Consider the following 18585-nt stretch of genomic DNA (forward strand, 5'->3'; position numbering starts at 1 on the left):
CAGACGGCAGGACCAGGCCTCCCCTGATAAAGAAAAGTTTGGTTTTTATTTTTCTCCCTGCTCCTCATCCATATTCAGCGGCACCCTGGGCCTTTCCCAGGCAGCTGTTGCTCTCCGAGGCTAACACCAGCCCGTGCAGCGTGCTCGGGAGCCTGCAGCATCGCCTCCCAAATCTTCATCTGCGCCCGTTTCGCAGCGGTGCCGCCTCCCTCTCCTCCTCACCAGCCTCAGCCTGTGCTGGGGCTGCTCCCTGCCACACAGGCTGCAGCCAATGCACCACAGGCTGAGGTTTTTGGAGGGGGGCTCGGTGCAAAGCCCACCCCCTGCCTCTCAAGGCTTGCTCAGCCCTGGCTGTGCTTGCAGCCTGGGAAGGGGATTGTTTTTGTAACCAGAGCAGCTGCAGAGGGGTTGTCTGCGGCTGTCAGCACAGCTCAGCAGGATGCTCCGTGGAGCCGGGTGCTCGCTGCGTGGCAGGAGGGAGCGAGAAGCTCCGGCAGGAGGAGAGGAGCCAGGGTACCCTCAGGATAACGACCCTGCCAGGACCACAACCCTGCTGTAAGCGAGCCCAGCAAAATCCCTGGGAATTGCCCTGGGCAAGGGGCTGCAAGAGATGGGAAACAAGATCTCTCGTCATGCCCTGCCTTCCTGCAGCGTTAGAGGCAAAGGGCAGCTTAGGGAGAGCCGGCACAGCGCCTGCAGGGACACCATGTCCCCTTGGGGGGACTCTGCCTGGCTGCACAGCCCCTGGGGCAACAGGGATTTGGGGAGGGAAGGAGCGGGAGCTTTGGGGAGCACAGAGCTGCGAGGAAACAGCCTGCACCCCCAGGAATTCAGCCGAGGTTGACCAAGGGCCCTGTGGGTGCTCTGCGGTGCCATTACCACCGGGGTCCCTGCAGGAGCCCCCGCCAGAGCCGTGCCAGCGCGGGGTCAGCTCCCAGCCCCCGGGAAGCTGCTCATCTTCCTCGCTGTCAGGGCTGCTGTGTAGCAACAGGGAACAAACCCCTTTCATGCGTCCCCGCCGCTGCTTCCTCCCGGGACCGGGGCCAGAGGAAGGAGATGTCACGACAATGCAGACAGATGATGGGAGCCGGCATTTGGGACGGGGAAGGGCTGCTGATCCGCGCCAAGGCGCCCAGCCCCGTGTGTGCGAGGGGGTCCTTGCTGCAGGGGTCCCCCAGCAGGCAGCTCTCTGGCTCTGGGTGAGGAGCTGTGGAGCACCGCACTGATTTAAGAGCTGCTCCTGGCCCCGGGACCTGCTGCCAGCCCTGCAAACACCCTGCTGGCCGGGGGAAGGGGTGTGCGGTGGGGTGTCCGTGCTCATACACCTCGTCTCCTGCTGCTGGAGCAACCCGACAGGTCCCACATCCCTTCCTTCCATGGGTTCCTCTCCAAGGAGAAAATCTGCAGCGGTTGCTCCAGCAGCCAGGGCTCTGTGGGCAGCTCGGCAAGCTTTGCTGTGTGCCTCCACGACTCAGCTCTTGGTATCGTGGGGTTATGGCAGCGTTTCGGGTGCCACTAATAAATAAAGCAGGTGCCTGGCCCTGCTGGTTGCACTCCTGCTTTTCATTTGGAGACCTCCGAGGAGAAAATGGGTGGCACCAGAGCGAATGCAACTCTCTCATTTCTGGGATGTCAGCAGCCTGGGGCCAAGCTCACAAGATTTTTTGTGTTTGCTCATGTTTTGCCTCGAAACAGGTACATTTTGCCTCTTGGATCCTGGAGGATCAGCCACAGCCACATTCACGCTACTTTATCTCCTGAGCTGCTCCCTTGGGGTGGGAAAGGAGCCGGATCACGGGGGGGGGCACAAGAAGGACGCCCCCACCCCATACCAGCCCCCGTGCTCTCCCACCCAGCCCTGCCCGGCGCCCATTTCTCCCCTCGGGGCTCAGCCCCCCGACGGCTCCGCGCTCGGGGGCCGGGCTGGGTACCCGGGGGGGGGCTCCGTGAGAGGCGGGGGCTGCTGCGGGGCGGGCAGGGCGGTGGGGAAGGAGGAGCCAGCGCGGAGGCAGAGCCTGGCTGCGGGATGGGGCGGCAGTGAGGAGTGCCGCCGACGGGGCTCTCGCCCCGCAGCCGCGCCGTGCCGAGCCGTGCCCAGCCGCGCCGCGCTCCCCCCGGTGATGCTGAGCGGCCCCTCCGCTTAGCGCCCCTACGCCCGCTGCCATGGCGGCGACCCCGACCCCCGGGGGGGCGGCGGGGGTCCCGGCGGGGCTGCGGGTCGCCGCCTGGCTCCTGGCTTGCGCCGCGCTCTGCCGGGGCCCCCCCGCCGCCGCCTGCCCGCCGCTGTGCGCCTGCAGCGGCACCACGGTGGACTGCCACGGCACGGCCCTGCGAGCCGTGCCCAAAAGCATCCCCCGAGGCACCGAGCGCCTGTGAGTAGCCAAGGGGGCTCCGGCAGCCTTTGTCCGGGGGGGCATTACCCAGGGGAGGCTCGGAGCACGTCGGGGATGGAGGTGCGGGAGCCCGGAGAGCGGCCCTGGGGAGGTTGGGGGGAGGTTTGGGGGCGTTTGGGGAGGGCAGCGCTTGTGCAAATTGCCGGGGGGCTCGGGTGCGGGAGCCCGTCGGGGGGTGCGTCCTGCTGCTGGGGTCCGGGCGGGGGGCGTGGGCAGCATCCCGCAGTGGGGTGCCCCCCTGCTGTCCCCTCCGCCGTGGGGTGCGCCCCGTCGAGGTGGGGAGCGGGGTGTGTGTGCCGCCCCCCCCCATCCGTGGGAGGGATATGCGGGGGGTCCGGCTTGTGGGAGAGCCCCCCGTGTGTGAGCTGGGGGAGCAGAGCTGTGGGGGGGTGCTGCAGGGGGTGTTTGTGCTGGTGGCCATGGGTGGGAGGTGGGAGGGACCCCGGGCAGCCCGCGAGGCGTGGGGCTGTCCCCACGGAGCACCCACGCAGCTGGAGGGGCTGCCTGGGGGTGCCTCCCCTCCCCAGCCCGTAGCCGTGCTGGGCACCCCTTTGTCCCTGGGAACCCGCCTGGAAATGCTGCTTGGGTTCCAGGAATCAGCTCCTGGCCCCCCACTCTCCCCTGGGGACCCCGCAGTGAGACCAGCCCCCAGCCCTGTGCCACCATCTCCCTGCTCATCAGCCCCTCCGGGGTGGTCTCTGGGTCCCTAGGCTGGACCCCCATGGGGAGAACTTTCCTCCTGTGGGGCACAGATGCGATGTGCAGGTGTCCCCAGCCTCTCCTCTCTGCTCAGGGACAGTGGGTGCATGGTCCCAGGGGCCACCCTGGAGCCTGCTGGCACCATGCCTGCCATGGGATGTGTCCTGGGCACACGGCGCTCCTCCTGCCCCAGTGCCGTGCCTCACCTGGTTATTGGGGTGTGAACGTGCCCTTTGCTTGCGGCTGGGGACAGCAGGCAGGGACAGCAGGCAGCCTGGCAGGGTGGCAGCTGCCTGGGCTGCACCCAGCGCGCGGCGCGGGGAGCTCTGCAGGGCACCGCTTTCATGGAGTTTTCTCTTCTCCCGCCATAATTATCCTCCTCCAAGCAATTACTGCGCACAACAACAACCAGGCGGCTGCGGGCTGCTGGTTTGCGAGCTCTAGGGCCGTGGCACCCTGCCCTGCATTCCCAGAGCTAGGGGAAGGTCTGCACAGCAGCCCTTTGGGGAGCACCGTGTGCCCCGCAGCAGCTGCTCCCGGTGGTTTTGGGGGTGTGGGCAGCGAGCCCCCACCTCAGCATCGCTCAGACGAGCTGGTGATCCTGCTGCTGGAGGGGACAGACCCCTGGGGGGGTCTTCACTAGTGCCCCACGGGGCATCTCTCCCCTCCGGCAGCTGGTCCCAGTCGCTGTCCACCGCCCTGCCTCGCCTGCCCGGTGCTGCGTGCCCGTCCCCCCGGGTGACGCCGGGTTCCCTGCACGTTCACGCAGCTGCTGCTGCAGGATCTGCCGGCGGGGCTGAGGCAGACGTGCTGCTCCCTCGTGGGTGTTGTCTGCTGGATAACTACTTCCAGCTTTGTTGCACGCCCTCGCAGGTGCTGGAGGGTGTCTGCGCGCAGCAGGTCCCATCCCCAAGCAGCGCGTTCATGCTGGAACAGCTCGTAAGCGAGTTCAGGTTCTCCATAAAGCTGCAACCTCGCCTCCAAGTTTTCCCTGCTTAACAGAGCAGGGGCAGCTAGCAGCTGCAGGGCAGCCCGCGGCACGGACCGGGCACAGCTCTCGCTGTCCCCGAGGGCTGGCTTGCTTTGGGAAACCAGCGAGCCTTCCCCCGTGCCCTCCCTGCCTGGCTCTTTCCCAGCCCTGGGATGTGCGGCGGGAGCGGTGCCAACCTGGCAAGGGGCAGCGGTGTCTCTGCTCTCGTGCTGCCTGCCTGTTGCACGGCCGCAGCCTTACGCAGTGCTTGGAGGCACCAGGCTTCCTCCCGGCCATCCTGCAGTGCCCCACAGCTGGCTGAGACCCGGAGGGGATGGTGCACAACCTGCAGGCACTGCTCTATGGGCTGGGGCAGCATAGCCCGGTGATGAGGTCTGAGCCTTTGAAACACCCCCATTTCCTTCGACAAACAGGGATTATTTGCCTCGCAGAGTCACTGGTCTGTCTGTGTTTCCTGCAAGCACTGAGCACTCGGCACACGCCAGCACTCCCTGCTCAGGGGAGGTGACCGTGGGCTCCGGTGTGGCTGTACCCCTGGGGTATGGGGTAAGCTCCTGTCCCAGGCAAAGCTCTCCCAGGTTTTGCAGCTCTGCAATTTGGGAGAATCGCACACCAGAGAGAAACCATCAAAGGTCTTTTCTAGTGAGATACGGAGGTGGGGACAGCTCCCCAAGGTGACGTGCCCTCCTGGCAGTGCTCCAGAGGGTGGAGGTGAGGCTTCCCTGCACCGGGGCAGCCAAGTGGTGCCCGCACCCCCAGGTGCACTTGCAGCAGGCACGGAGCAGAGAGGTTTGTGCTGCAGCAAGGGGGGAAGCAGCAAAACCCCTGGGAGCTCGGCACAGTGCCTGTGCCTCCGGCAAGCAGGACAGATAGAGCAGCTCCTGGGGGCATGGTGGGCAGGACGGGTGACAATCCTCCAGGCTACTTTGTCCCTGGAAAACCCACCTGGAAATGCTGCGTGTGGCACCGAGGATCAGGTACCAGCCCCCCCCAGCCCACCTGGGGGCTATCTGCCCCCGGCAGCCCCCCGAGTCTCAGCTGCGGGGGGAGAGCCGTGGGAGAAGGGCACGCTTCCCTTCCCTGCCTGCTTGCTTGCTTTTCTTTCTTTCTTTGAAAGCGCCTCTGAGGAGCAGACTCCCCTGTCGGGGAGCTGGGTAATTCTCCCCGTGCCAGCAGGATCAGTGCAAATTCACCGCCGGCAAATGGCTGCTTCCAGCGCGGCTATTTGCTAATGGGGCCTGAATGCAGCCTGATTGCCTTGCACTCGCAAGGCTCCTGAAGTTTTCAGCTGACAGCTGAGAATTGCCCCGCTCACCCCTGTCACCACCTCCCTGTGTGCTGGGGGGGCTCCAGCAGCACCAGCGCCCCATTGCTGCGCCCCCGTGGCTGCCCCTCGGAGCCTGGCGTGGGGCTCCCGGCTGAATTGCTCCCCCAGCTCAGGACCTGCCCGTGCCGAAACGGGCCCCATCTGGAAATGCACCCCCCTGCTGCAGCTGGGGGCTTTTGCATCCAGATCGCTGGCAAAGAGAAAGGGAGCTGAGCTCCAGCCTTCGGGAACGGGCGCGCGTGCTGCCAGGGTGGCTGCGGCTGCGAGGCTGGTGCGCTGCGTGCCCATCTGCTGCCGAAATTACAGCAGCGAGCTCTTGTTTGGAGAGCGCTTAATTCATGCACGCGCCTCTCCCCGAGCTGCCTGAGCAAAATGTCTTGCGGCAGCCGGGCTGGTGCATGGCCGCAGCGCTCGTGTGTTGGGCACCAGCCCTCGCTCCACATCTCCTTGGGGTGCTTTGGGAAGGCTCCTTTAGGAAACACCCTGGGGGGGCCAACCCCTCCTTCCCCAGGGTGCCTGCTGAGGTTTTGCTGTTCCTCTGAGCGCACAGGGGGCTGGCTGCAGGTGTGGGGGAGCGGGCAGGCTGCACAGCCCCAGCACAAGATGCGGGACTGATTTCCAGCCAGGGCAGTGCTGGGATGACCCCACAGCCCGCATCTTGCCCGGATGGCTGGGGTGGCACAGGGCGGGTGCGGGGGAGGGAGCCCAGCCTGCCCAGCCCAGTGCGGTGGCTTCCTTGGGAGCCTTCCCGGACAGAGGAAATTTGCAATTCTATTCCAATTTCTCCCTTCAGCTACGTCCAAGGCAGATGCTGTCTATATATCACCATGGTAACGCTGCGTTCTCGCTCTCCGTGGAATTGCATGCTGGAAAAATATTAGTTTAAAAAACTATGTCGTGTTTGTATTGACTGGGGCTGAGGCTGATAGCGCAGGATCTATTGTCCCCCGGTTGGGAAAAGTCACCAGTAACAGGCAATAAAGCCCGTCGGATTGGCCTCTGGTGACCACTTCTCACCCCGCACAGCAATTGCTTCCCTATAAACCCTTCCGCGGCTCTGTTTTATTGCATCCTTTAAAACAGATATTTTTGCCTTCAATGCGCTGCCACTTTGCTCCTCCGGGGCGATGCATTGTGCTGCCGGCGACTCCTCTGCGCCGGGGTGGGAGCGAGCAGGGAAGCAGCTCCTGGCCCTAAGCCTCGCTCCCTGCCGTGCACTCGCAAATGCCTCGGCTGCGCCCCGGTGCGCTGGGCACCGCGGTGGGGTGGCCGTGGCACAGCACCCTGTGTACACCACGCGCCCCCTCCAGCTGGCTCGTCGTGGCACCTGCATTTGCCCCGAGTTTCACGCTCCCCACTTCATTGTTCCCTTCCTTTTCCTGATGAATCCTTAGCCAGCAGCAGCGTGGGGCAGCCAGCGCTGTGTAAAATGGAAGGGCTGAGGATGCTCGAGGGACCCCACGGGGAGCACGGCCAGCGGCACGGCGGAGCAGAGGGGATCCGTGGTGCCACCGAGGTGGCGCAGGAAGGGGCAGGGTGTCCCATGGGGGAAAGGGGGATGAGCCTGCCACCCCGTGCTGAGAGGGGCTTTGTCTGTGGCGGGGCTTCCTCCAGGAGAGGTGAGGTGGGCGAAGGAAGCCCTGCCTTTGTCTGACATCCACATCCTTCATGGTTCCCTGCCCGCTCCGGTGGTGCTTAGCGCTGCGTCTGCGAGCCCCTTTATGTTCCCTGCTACCAAAATAACCTTCCGTAGAACCCAAAAGGGAAAACCATTTCTCTACGTATTGTCTGAAGGGCTATAAAAGCAGCTGTGCATTAACAGTGGCCCTGTCTCGTGGGACACCAGCCCCACGTTCCCATCCTGCTGCTGGCCCCGGTGCCAGCTCCCGCGGCTGGTGGCCGGCCCTGCGCAGGAGGCGGCGGTGGCAGGAGCTGAGGTTTTCCTGCCCAGAGCACGAGGCTGCAATTAGCAGCGTGGGCAGGAGTGGTTAGGTGACAAGGTGGTTATTAGGTCTGCGGCACGGCTGAGGTGACCTCGGTGGCGTCAGCGCAGGGCGCAGGGCCGGTCCCTCCGGGTCCATCTCGGGGCTCCAGCCTCCGAAGCTTTGCTGAATTTCTGCTTTCCTGGTGTGCATTTCAGATGCACTTGCTGCTCAAAATAGCAGAGGCGAGTGTCCTATGGGGGAGAGAAGCTGCTAGGAGGAGGAAGAACAGAGAAAAGGGAAGATTAATTTTTCAAGCGATGCAGCCGAGGAGCAGCCCTCGGCACTGCGAGTGGGAGAGATGCGAGCTGCCGGCCCCGGCGGGGGGAGCCCAGCGAGCGGGGAGCTGGGGGAGAGAGGGGGGGCACCGGGCAGCACACCCATGCCCCAGATAATTTGTGGTGGGAGGAAGCCCCAGCTCCAGCATGGGGTCCTCCAGGGGACCTGGAGCTGGGCTGAGCAGGCACTGGGGTCACCATCCCAAAACCCAGCAGTTGGGGTGCACTCGTCCTGGTGCCCCCGCTGCAAGCTGCTCCGGGAGGGGTGAGCAGAGGCTTTGCTGAGGGTCAGGATGGGTTGGACCTTTCTCTGCTGAAGGGGGAAGGATGGCTCGTCCGAAGGGGACACCACGGTGCTGTGCGAGGGGCAGGTGCTGCCTGACTGCTGGCGGCTAATGGCTGTGGCATGAAAGCCCCGGAGAGAACTTAGGAGGAACAGAAAAAGCCTTCCCGTTGCGCAGCGCCCCTGGCACGATCAATGCTGTTTGTAGCACTTAAAAATTTATCGTGATGCTAACCTGCTTTAGTACCTCATAAAGGCTGACAGAGTGCCCTGTGCTCTGGGGGCCAGCGCCGCGCTCGGGCTTGGTTTCCCCTCCAGCAAGGAGCAATCACCCTGCGAGGAGCACAGAGAGCACACGGCTGCTCCTGGGGCTCCCCTTTTTGGATACATCGCCCTGCAGGCTCCTAGGAGGGTGTCTGTGCTGGAGGCCAGAGTGGGAAGGAAAAGGAGGAGAAGGTGCTGAGCCCCTTGTGCCGCTGTGTCGGTGTGGGTGCCCAGTGCCTCTCCCCAAACAGAGGCAGCAGCATCACCTTGCAGGGATGGGGTTACCCCAAACACGCTCCTCGGGCTCTAGATGTGGTGAGCTCCCCTCCGTGCACCACAGGCACCAAATCCCCAGGGCTGTGAAGCTCCAGGCCTGTTCTGGGACCCCGTCGCATTCAAGCAGCTGAGTGAAATCTGGAGGAGACTTGAGAAATGCAGTAAAAAGTATAGGATGAAAGGTTGCAGCTGCTCTGTGCCCCAGCGCCGAGCACAGGGGTCAGTCCGGGGTCTGCTCCTCTTCGGCGTTTCCATTAGCAGGACCGTGATGGAAGGGGAGCTGCCTGTGACATTTGCAGATGACACCAGGCTGGGAGAGAGCCACGTGTGCTGGGGGACGGGCTGAGGTTTCAGAGTGGGTTTGGGGAACAGGAGGAGCGGTCTGGCCAAAAGGATGCAGGAGCCTGGGGGCTGGGGGGAGGTGTCGGGTGGGAGGCAGCAGCAGGGATGTGGCTGGAGCACGACCCAGTGGGTCCTATCCTGGAAAAATGGAGAGGATGGGGGCTGCATGTGCCAGGGGGTTGCTGGGGCTGGAGGAAGGGGGCTGCATGGGCACGGGAGCAGCGTGGTGGCCACGGATGGGGCCCACCTGCAGCGAGAGGGGGTCAGAATTTGGAAATGGTCTTTGTGGCAGGAGGGGTGAGATGCTGGAGATGCCTCGGGCTGTCCTGGGAGCACCACAATTGACTTCTCTGCCTCGGTGGGGGAGCAGGGCTCAGCAGACGAGTGCAAGGGCGGGAGCCGTGTGCGTGCCAAAAAGCTGCTGCTTTGTAACGCAGCACAAACGGGCTGCGCTGCCCCCACAGCGCTCCCCTCCCCTGCTCCTGATAAATCAGCGCCCAGGGAAATACCGCTCGTGTCGGCTGCGGTTCATCAATTACCCCGCAGCCCTTGCACTCGGCAAGTTTGTCACAGAGTTGGTGTAGCTCCCACCCCGGAGAGGGAAAGGGGACATTCCTGGGAGTGGAACGAGCCCTCCAGAGACGGGAACCGAATTTCAGCCCAGACTACGTGGATGTGGTGCAAGGAAGCCCGCTGCATCACCCAGACATCCCCCCCCACTGCAGTGGGATGAGCGTGCCCTGCATCTGGGCTTTCAAATCACAGCCCAGCAGCAGAACCAGGCGGGTCCCCAGCCACACCAGCCCTCAGAGGCTCTGCTGCATGGGGCAGGGCAGGGGTTGACTTCTCTGGGAAGGGCTCGGCGGCGGCAGCTGAGCCGCAGGGAGCCGGGGTCTGGGCACAGCAGAGCGTGATTTATCTCCGCGAGGAGCCGAGGGGGATTTGGAGAGGGAAAAAAACGGCCTGAAGTTAAATAGCAGGGTTGCCTCGGCATCCTTACAAATAAGCTGTACCTGCTGTTCGTTCCCATCTCGGCTGCAGAGGCCATCATTTACCCGAACAAAGGCACGGGGAGATGCCGAGAGCAGTTGTCAGGGAGCGCGCAGGGCGAGCCCCCGAGGCAGCGGGGCTGCGCGGGGGCCCTGGGACACTGTGGCCTTGGGGACGGCCACCAACCCCACCCCCAGGGCACCCCAGGGTGCTCGGGGGCACATGGGGAGGATGCTGCGGGCTGGGTGGGCAGCAGCATGCTGCACCCCTGCGTGTGCTGGAGAGCCTTTGGGTTCAGGAGGCTTTATCCTGGCAGAGGGCAGGTGCTGGTTTTGGCACGTGGAGGGGCTGTGGGAGGTTTCTGCCTGTCTGTGCTCTGCTTTGTGTGCTCTGCCTCTCCAGCTGCTGCTCCTGCCCTGGAGTGCTGGTGCCAGGACTCATCCCTGGGCTGGGCAGTGTTCGTATCGAGGCCCTGCTCTGCTCCATCTGCGGTACCAGGGATGTCCCAAATTCCACGTACACACCGCAGGTTGTGGTTTAACATACATCTAGAAGAAGGTGATGTGAGGTCCTGCTGGGAAATCACCCTCTCCAGGAGCTCACGCTCATGCTGTCACCTCTTCTTGGCCTCCGATGCGGCCCTGGGGACCTCCCCGAGGCCATCTGCTTCGGCACAGACCCTTTAGGACATTTGGGGAAAATCACACTCGAAGCAGGGGTTCCCCCCTTCCCTCGGCTGGCCCCAAGGATGGGATCCATGGGGAAATGGGCACCCACACCCAGGCACAGAGGTGGCAGCCCCCCAACATGCATCCCCAGCCCTGCTGGAGCCCGGTGCCGTGCGGCGCAGGCAGGGCGAGCCGGGGGGGCTGCGGAGCCCGAGCGTGGGTCTGGGTTTAATCGCCGGGGCTGGGGAGCCTCTATTCATTCCCCACTTGCATTCATCTGTGTCCTAGTAACGTGCCCCCCCAGCTCCCTCCCGACGCAGGCACACACACGGCTGGATAATGGCAGGAGCCCGGCAATCTCAGGCGCTGAATAGCTGTGTAATTATGGGGCTATAACGGCGAGCTGGAACTCATTAGCCATTATCAGCCGCTGCACGGGGACAATGGCAGCACCCCGGGGTGCGCGGCTGCGCGGGCTGTACCGGGCGGCCCTACACGCTGCTCGACGCCTCTGGGGCCATCCCGACACTGACCCCGTACCCTGCTATGGCCACGGAGGCAGGCTTCGGCTAGGGGTGGGTGCAGTGGGCTTTGGGCCGGCTGGGCGCACCGTGTCCCGGTGCCGAGCGGACCCTGGACAGGGCAGCAGCCGTGGAGGGAGGAGGATTTTCCTTATTTCCCCCGAGAGGTGGGTTATAGGGACTGACCTGGCTCGCAGAAGGGTTACAGAAGCCCTTGAAGTGTGCTCATCCTACAGGCATGTGCTTTAGAGGTGTGAGGTGGCTGAGCACCAAACCCATCCTCATGCATGTGGGTGACCTGCAGCGGAGTGCTCGGAGGCACCCCGCTTCTCCAGGGGCCAATTGTCGGCTTTCTTATTGCCCCTGCCCTCTCTAAGTGGCTCAGTGAATTTGGGATGAGCCCGCCAGACGTTTGCTGCATTTCCCTGCAGGGTGATGTGCAGCTGGGCAGGCAGGGACACGTGGGGATGGGCAGATTGGGGACCAGGACAGTCCCTTGCTGCTTCGTGGTCCCTGAGCGATGCCAGCTGGCGCACTGAGGGCTCAGAAATGCAGTGGCCACTGCTGTCCTTTGGGCTATGCCTTTCTGGGGACTGTAGGGCTGCAGTGCCCGGCTGGCTCCTGAGCTCTTTCCCCCTGACCTCTGCCTCTTCTCTCCCCAGGGAGCTCAACGGCAACAACATCACACGCATCCACAAGAACGACTTCTCCGGGCTGAAGCAGCTCCGTGTCCTGTGAGTCCCCAGCAAGTGGCACGCTCAGCGTGCAGCCCCCTCTGGGGGGCTAAGGATGGTGCTGAGCCCTTTGGAGGGCACCTGCTGGTGGGGCTGGCAGGCATCCACAATGGTCTGGAGTGTAGGGTGGGCTTCCAGCGGGGAGAAAGAGCTTGGGTAGGGTTGGGTTGGGTTGGGTTGGGTCGGGTTGGGATGGGTTGGGGACCACTCCTCCAAAAGCCAACCCTTTCTCCCTGTGTCCCTCTCCGCAGGCAGCTGATGGAAAACCAGATCAGCATGGTGGAGCGCGGGGCGTTCGATGACCTGAAGGAGCTGGAGCGGCTGTGAGTGGTGGGCGCGCAGGGGGTGGCACGGGGGGGCAGTTCTGCTCCCCGCGGGCACTTTCTGCCTTAACCCATAGCACGTTGGTGCTGCATGACTTCAAACAGCATCGCTGCTTCACAGCGGCTTGGGAAGCAACCCCATCGCTGTTCCTACAGATCTCAAAGCCCTTTGTGATGCTTTGAGGTGAGGGGCAGGTTAAACACAAATCAGTACCGCCGTTATCAGCTGTGCCCTGTGTGTGAGCCGGGGAGCCCTGAGCTACAGTTCAGTACTCAATAAAACAGCTCAGCAGCTTAAAACCCCCGAGCTGCTCGAGCAAACATTAGGAGCCGGGCGAGCAGCAGGTTAACAGCGCAGTTAAGCAGCAATCAGCAGCTAACAGCTTGGAGTCCTGTCTGCATCTAATTGCAATATTGTGAGTAAATCTATTAATGCCCAGTTGGCTCCCATCACCTGGAAGCGTGCGCGCCGGAGTGAGCCAAAACTGTGCCCGGGGTGGGGCTGGCAGCTCTCCTCCCCAGCCCCTGACCCTTTCCTCCTTCCCCACAGACGGCTGAACCGCAACCAGCTGCACGCCCTGCCTGAGCTCCTCTTCCAGCACAACCAGGCTCTGTCGCGGCTGTGAGTACCTCCCGGGTCCCCTGCCCGGCTGTGTGTGGGGCTGCTGGGGGGCTGGAGGGGCAGGGGGGTTTGGGGGGTTGTGTTGGTGTTTAACAATGTCCTGTAAGTGCTGGTGGTTCGGGCTGGGTGCTCTGCACCATACGGAGAGGACGCTTGCACCACGCAGGAGCAGGGCATTTGGGGCCAGGACGCGAGGTCTGTGCGGGTGGCATCCTCCATCCCCGCTTCCCAGCTGGGAACTGAGGACGTCAGGTCCCCACTGAGGCAGGAGGGGGTAAAATAACCAAATGGGCCAGCATGCTGCCAGGAGAGGCACAGCAGTGCCTGGGGCAGGCTCTGGAGCTGCTCTGCCCCGGGGGGGTGCTGCGGGTGCCAGGAGTCGGTGGCGGTGTTTAATGAAGGGTTAAAGCGCCGTGTGGGTTGCCAGCGTGGGATGTGTGAAATGGTGGACGAGTGCCAGCGATGGGCCTAGGTAATGGCAGCTGATCGCACAGGCGTTCAATTAATTATCAAATGGCATTTGTTGAGCTCAGCTGTGCCGTAGCGTGGCGCCAGCAAAGGCCCATCCTCCTCCAGCCGCCCGTTGCGCAACAAGAACGCAGTGGAGAGAGTTATTTTACAAACAGACATGTTTCCCTTTTCATCTTCCCTGGATTTTAGCACTGGGCTCTTTCAAGAAGTGGCTCATCATGGAGCTGGGGACGTGCCCCTCGCACCCCTCCGTGCGGGTGGGCACACACCAGGCCCCCCCTTTTGCTGCGCTGTCGCTTCCCACCCCATGGTTTGGTGGTGTCAAACCTCTTCTGTCTCACCTTAGAGTTGTCTTCTGGCCATCTCTGCTTGCACAGCACCTGTAGATGGGTTTTGATTTATTATTTTTTTTTTGCAATCTGAGATGGGGTGAGTGGGCTTGGGTCCTGCAGCCCCCCAGCAATAGGTGGTGCCGGTCCCTGACAGCACCGGCTGCTGCGCTTGGGGACCACCAGGGACCTGCCTCCGACTCTCCTCGTGGCTCCCTTCTCCTGAGGTTCCCCAGGACAATTTGGGGGGATGGCAGGGAAAGGGGTGCCAGTGCAGACCTTGTCTAGACGCCCCGTCACGCTGGCTTAGCAGGAGGTGAGATCTGAAACCGCGCTGGTGCGGCGGTGCGGGAGGTCACAAGGACACTCTGAAATTGCTGCAAAGCCGGCTCGGGCTACAGGGATATGAGTCAGTGGGGAACAGGTTTAAGCTAAATTGAAATCAGCTCTGCTCGAGCTGAAATCGGAGCCTCTCCACCAGGCTTCGTGCTTATTTAACTGCTGAAAGGGATCTGGGGTGGCCGGTGCCCCCTTCCTGCCCCAGCGGCTGGCCGGGACACCGTGCGGGATGGGACGGGAATTGAGAGCTCTTACAGGGTGCTGTCCCCAGACCATTCCCAGCACCCGGTGTCTGTGCCAGCTTCCCCGTGCCCTGCCCACCACATCCAGCCCTGGTGTGCATCTCCAGCTGGGTGACAGCCATGCGATGGGCTTGCATTCGCAGGGATCTCTTGTGGGCACGCAGAGGAGGACCTTGGCTCGGGTCAGGATGGAGAGAGGCCTTTTCCGCCTCCTGGGTCCGAGTGTCAAAACCTAATCCACTCCGGTGGTGCTCTGCGGTCTCCTGGCCCTGCGCGAGCTGCAATTAGTTACTCAGATCCAGGCTGCAAAGAGCATTTGTGCATCAGGATAATGGAACGGGCTGGGGGTGAACCTGATCCGCCGGGGCACAAATAAGCTGGGGAATGGCAGGAGAGGGCCAGTGGAAAACGAGCCTCAAATGAGGCCGTGGGGGAGGTGAGATGCCTGGAGAGGAATGTTTCCTCTTGCTACTTGGGCATAGTGGGCTGACGCCTGCCCAGAGCCTGTCTCAGCCAGCGACGGCTGCAGTAAATGCATCCAGAGCTGGTGCCCCCTCCTCAAGGGAAGGATAGCACCTGGGGCTGCTGCTGCCACAGCCTGTGGGCTCAGAAATTGCCTGAAAATTTGCGATTTCAGTGCACACTGAGTTCCCTTCCTGCCATTCAGTTTGCCATTGGGATGGACTTGCCGCTCCGTCCCCATTTGGAAGTGTAAGGGCTGCGTCTGGGGGCTCCATCCTGCCCTGGGTGCCCCGGGGCTGAGCCTGGGGGCAGGAGGCAGCGAAGGGGCTGAGCCGGACCCACAGCGGGACAGCAAGGGGGGGCTGCACGGCCTCCCTTGTTGACACCCGCCGTAACGAGCGGGTAACTCATTAAGCAGTGCCGGTGGCTGGAAATGGCGCTGATCTGAGGCTTTGCCGGGGCGCGCCTGACCCAGGCGACCCCATCTCAAACTGGGTTTAATTAAACTGTCAGCGCCGGACGGAAGAACAAAGCGTGGCGGGCCCGGGGGGGGCTCGGCTGCCCCCGCGGCGGGCTGGGGAAGGGCACGTCTCCTGTGAAGTGGTGAGCTGATAAAAAATGCATCTCGCCTTGCACCGGGGGAATCGGCCAGGCACGAAGGTGACCTCTGCTATCGCACTGCTCCCGGTGCGCATCTCCGCTCAGCCCCGCTTGCTTCTGCCGTTCTCCCGAGCTGGTGGGAGCTGTTTTTCCCCTGGGAAAAGCCAAGCCCTCGGGTTTCTCCCTGCTCCCTTCAAACCTTCCCCCTGAATCTGTATTTAAGCCCCTTTGGGGGTGCTGGGTGGGGAGATGAGGAGAGGGGAGCCCGGGGTGGCCGAGGCAGCAGGGTGAGAACGGAGCTGCTGCGGGTGCATCATCAGGGAGGCAAAGCCGTGGGCTGTGGCAACGTGCTGCCAGCAGCCAGGCCGGCTATAAATAACGAGTTTCCTCCCAGGGAAGCCGAGCTGGCACAAGGGAGGAGAGGAGCAGCGCTCAGCACGGGCAGCTCGGAGCATTTCAGATGCCGGCCACGGCTCGTCAGACCCCTGCCAGCAAAAACGCTGGAGGAGCTGGTGCTGCGTCCGTGCTCGCCGCCAAGGCTGGGGGGGAAGAAAGGACTGGCAGTCCTGCTCCCTGTCCGTCTGTCAGGGCAGCAGCCAGCCTCCTGGGGCTCCTTGGAAGCGGCGTTAACATCTCAATCAGCACCGGTGGCTTCCCGAGGCAGAGCTGGGGACATGAGGGATGCTGTGGGAGCTGCGGGCGCCTGCTCCTAGCAAGGTGTTCCTCTGGTGGTCAGAGCCTGCAGAAAGCAGCAATGCTGTCCCTTTGCTCCCATCTGGGGGCTGGGAGTGACAGCAGGGGTGAGCCAGCCCTCCCTGCACCGGGGGTGTTTGAAGCTCTGGGCGATAGGGGAGCTCTGACCTGAGTCCCCAGCACCGCCGCGGGGTGCTCAGGTACGGGAGGCTGCATTACAGCGAGCTCGGGGGCAGGTTCCTCACCGCCACCCCTGCATCTGGCCCAAAAGCAGCCCCATTGCCTCTCTAAAGGCAGGCAGGAAAAAAAAAAAATCGAGTGGTGTTAAATAACTCGAGAAAATGCAAATGACATCCTTCAGAAGGAGAGGACCACAAGCAGGCGGGAGGAAGCTGTGAGCTGCATAGTAGCAAAACAGGGTGACAAGTGAAAAAGGAGCTGTCGGGGGAAGGAATAACAAAGCAGGCCCCGCTCAGATGGGGCTGGCTGCGCGTGGGAGGTGTTGCCTGCGAGACTGTGCCAGTGACCGCTCCTCGCGGCGCTGCTCGGGGAAAGCCCCGGGTGGGAGCAGGAGAGATGGAGAAGTGCTGGGTGGGATGGAGAAGCACCGGGTGGGACAGGAACATGGGCGAGGGGATCGCTGGGTGGGTGGATAAGCGGTCCTGTGCCCCGGTGCTGGTGCCAAACGTGCGCACGGGCAGGTTGGGGTACACAAGGGGGGTGCTTTTCCCCCGGCACAGCACCCCGGGGATGTTTCCTTCGTGCTTGCTGGCAATCCTGGCGAGGCGGTGGGCTGGCTCTGGCTGCGTGCCGGCTCTCCCGTGCCAGACACCCGCCCCGTCCTCCCACACCGCTCCTGCTGGGGCTTTGGCTGAGGCTCGGTGCCTCCGGTGAGGTTTTGTGCTCCACGCCTCGCTCTGCAGCCGGGGAGCTCGGCGTGTGCCTGGGAACCGCTGCGTGGGAAGGGGCCCGCGGGCACGGCACGGTGCTGGCGTCGGCACCCCACGCGCATGGAGCTTTGCGCACAGATGTGGACTCCCTGCAGCCCTTCTGGGGTCCCGCAGCACTCACCCCCTCCGTCCCCAATGCCTGGATGTGGAGCCCCGTTCAGGAGCATCCCCCTCCCCTCGGGCACCGCGTCCCCGCTGTCACCGTGCCCAAGTTGTCCCCGCGGCTGTTGTCCCCGTGACTCCGGGTGCCGGACCCCCTCGCGCTCCCCGACAAAGACCCTTCTGTCGGGGACGGAGCAAGGCAGCGCGGGGCTGGGGGGGCCGGGCTGGGACGCGTCCCCCCGAATACCAATCAGGAGGAGGGGGCTGAGGGGTCTGTGCGAGGCGAGACCCCCCCCCAGCCGGGGAAGGGGGGATCGGGGAGGGGGAAGAGAGGCCCCGCCGCAGCCCCCGGGAACAAAGAGTCAGTGTGGCTCGTGACAGCTCTAAGGAAACGCGGGGAAACAAATGCACCACTAATAGGTGGGGAGGTGACCGCGCAGGAGACGCTGCCAGGCGGGCGGCTGGGGGGCTGCGGCTGCACCAGGGCATTTCCCCAGAGATTCCCACCCTTGCCACGCTCGCCCCTCTCCTGCCTGTCTCTGGGACCCCCCTCCGGCCGCTGCTGCGTGGGACACCTGCCCCGTGCGCCCTCATCCCTGCTTTGGGTGCACAGCTTGGATTTGACTTTCCTAAAGTTATTAAGGCATAGGGTTTGGGGACGAAGCGAGGGGCTGTTTCCAGCTGCTGCCCCTTCTATGTGTCATTGTCCCCTGCAGAGCATCACTGCCCACCTCCCTGCTCCAGCAAACGGGAATTTGCAACCTGCATTGAAACACAACCCAAAAATCAAGGGCTGATCTTCCTAATGCTGGGCAGCGGTGCTAATTGCACGGGGCAATGACATATTCCAACCCCTCCATCCCAGTTTATCACCAATATGCCCTAACCGGCCCCCCACCCACTTTTGTTCCTCTGAAAGAGTTAAAAAAGCACTGGAAGAAGAGCTCCCTTTGTCTGTATATTTTGGTGGCAGAATAAAAACATTTCCTTCCTCCTGTTTTTACGGCTCGGTTAGGAGAGAGGTTCAAAGTAATTTCAAAGAATCGTGAGCAGACTCATCCTCCGGTAATTTGATTTCCAGGACACGAGGGAAAGAAGTCTGAGGCGGTGATTTTAAAGCAAATTGTAGCTGGGTACCCCCGCACACGTATCCCCCAGACGTGGCGATGTGCAGAGCTGCCTAATTAACCCGCGGGTCCCTCGGGTGGCGTTTCCCAGCACGGAGGGGCCTGGGGGCACTGCCGAGGGGAAGCTGCCCCCACCGCTGGGGGGTCCCGGCACGGGGTTGGGGAGCCCCTCTCTGTGGGTTTAGGGAGGTGGGGGCTCATCTCCCAGCTCCTCCTCTGTGTTAAACTAATTATCATCCCGGGCTTATCCCCACTTAACCAGCGAGACACAGACATCTGGGGTCGGGACCCCCACCGCCCCGCAGCAGCCTGGGGATTACAGGGTCTTCCCCATGGCCTCCCCCCCTCTCCGTGGTTTTTGCACCCCCCCTTTGCCCCCTGAGGCTCTGGTCCCCGTTTGTACTTCCCTTCAGGACAGGAAAAGCTGGATTAATTTTTACTGCTCCCGGGGGAGCTGTTTGTAACCGAAGACGTCTCGCTGTCTTCTTGTCTGCAAACAGGGCAGCAGGGCGCAGCTGGGGGGTCGCAGTGGGTTCCTTGCCCCCCCTTCTCCCTCTGGTGGGAGAAGGAGTTTGGG

At 62.9% G+C, this 18585-nt stretch overlaps 1 protein-coding gene across 1 annotated transcript in view; it reads left to right on the forward strand.

Annotated features, from left to right (window-relative positions):
* Positions 1–1998: 1998 nt before the first annotated feature.
* Positions 1999–18585, forward strand: part of SLIT1 (slit guidance ligand 1) — a 42110-nt gene continuing 25523 nt past the window's right edge. Inside the window, exons 1-4 of the mRNA XM_068688261.1 lie at positions 1999–2372; positions 11677–11748; positions 12000–12071; positions 12622–12693. Coding sequence (XP_068544362.1) covers positions 2164–2372; positions 11677–11748; positions 12000–12071; positions 12622–12693 — 425 coding nt within the window. The 5' untranslated portion in view covers positions 1999–2163. The remainder of the gene's footprint in view (positions 2373–11676; positions 11749–11999; positions 12072–12621; positions 12694–18585) is intronic.

Source organism: Anas acuta, chromosome 7 (assembly GCF_963932015.1).
Source record: "Anas acuta chromosome 7, bAnaAcu1.1, whole genome shotgun sequence".
Classification (NCBI taxonomy): Eukaryota; Metazoa; Chordata; class Aves; order Anseriformes; family Anatidae; genus Anas; species Anas acuta.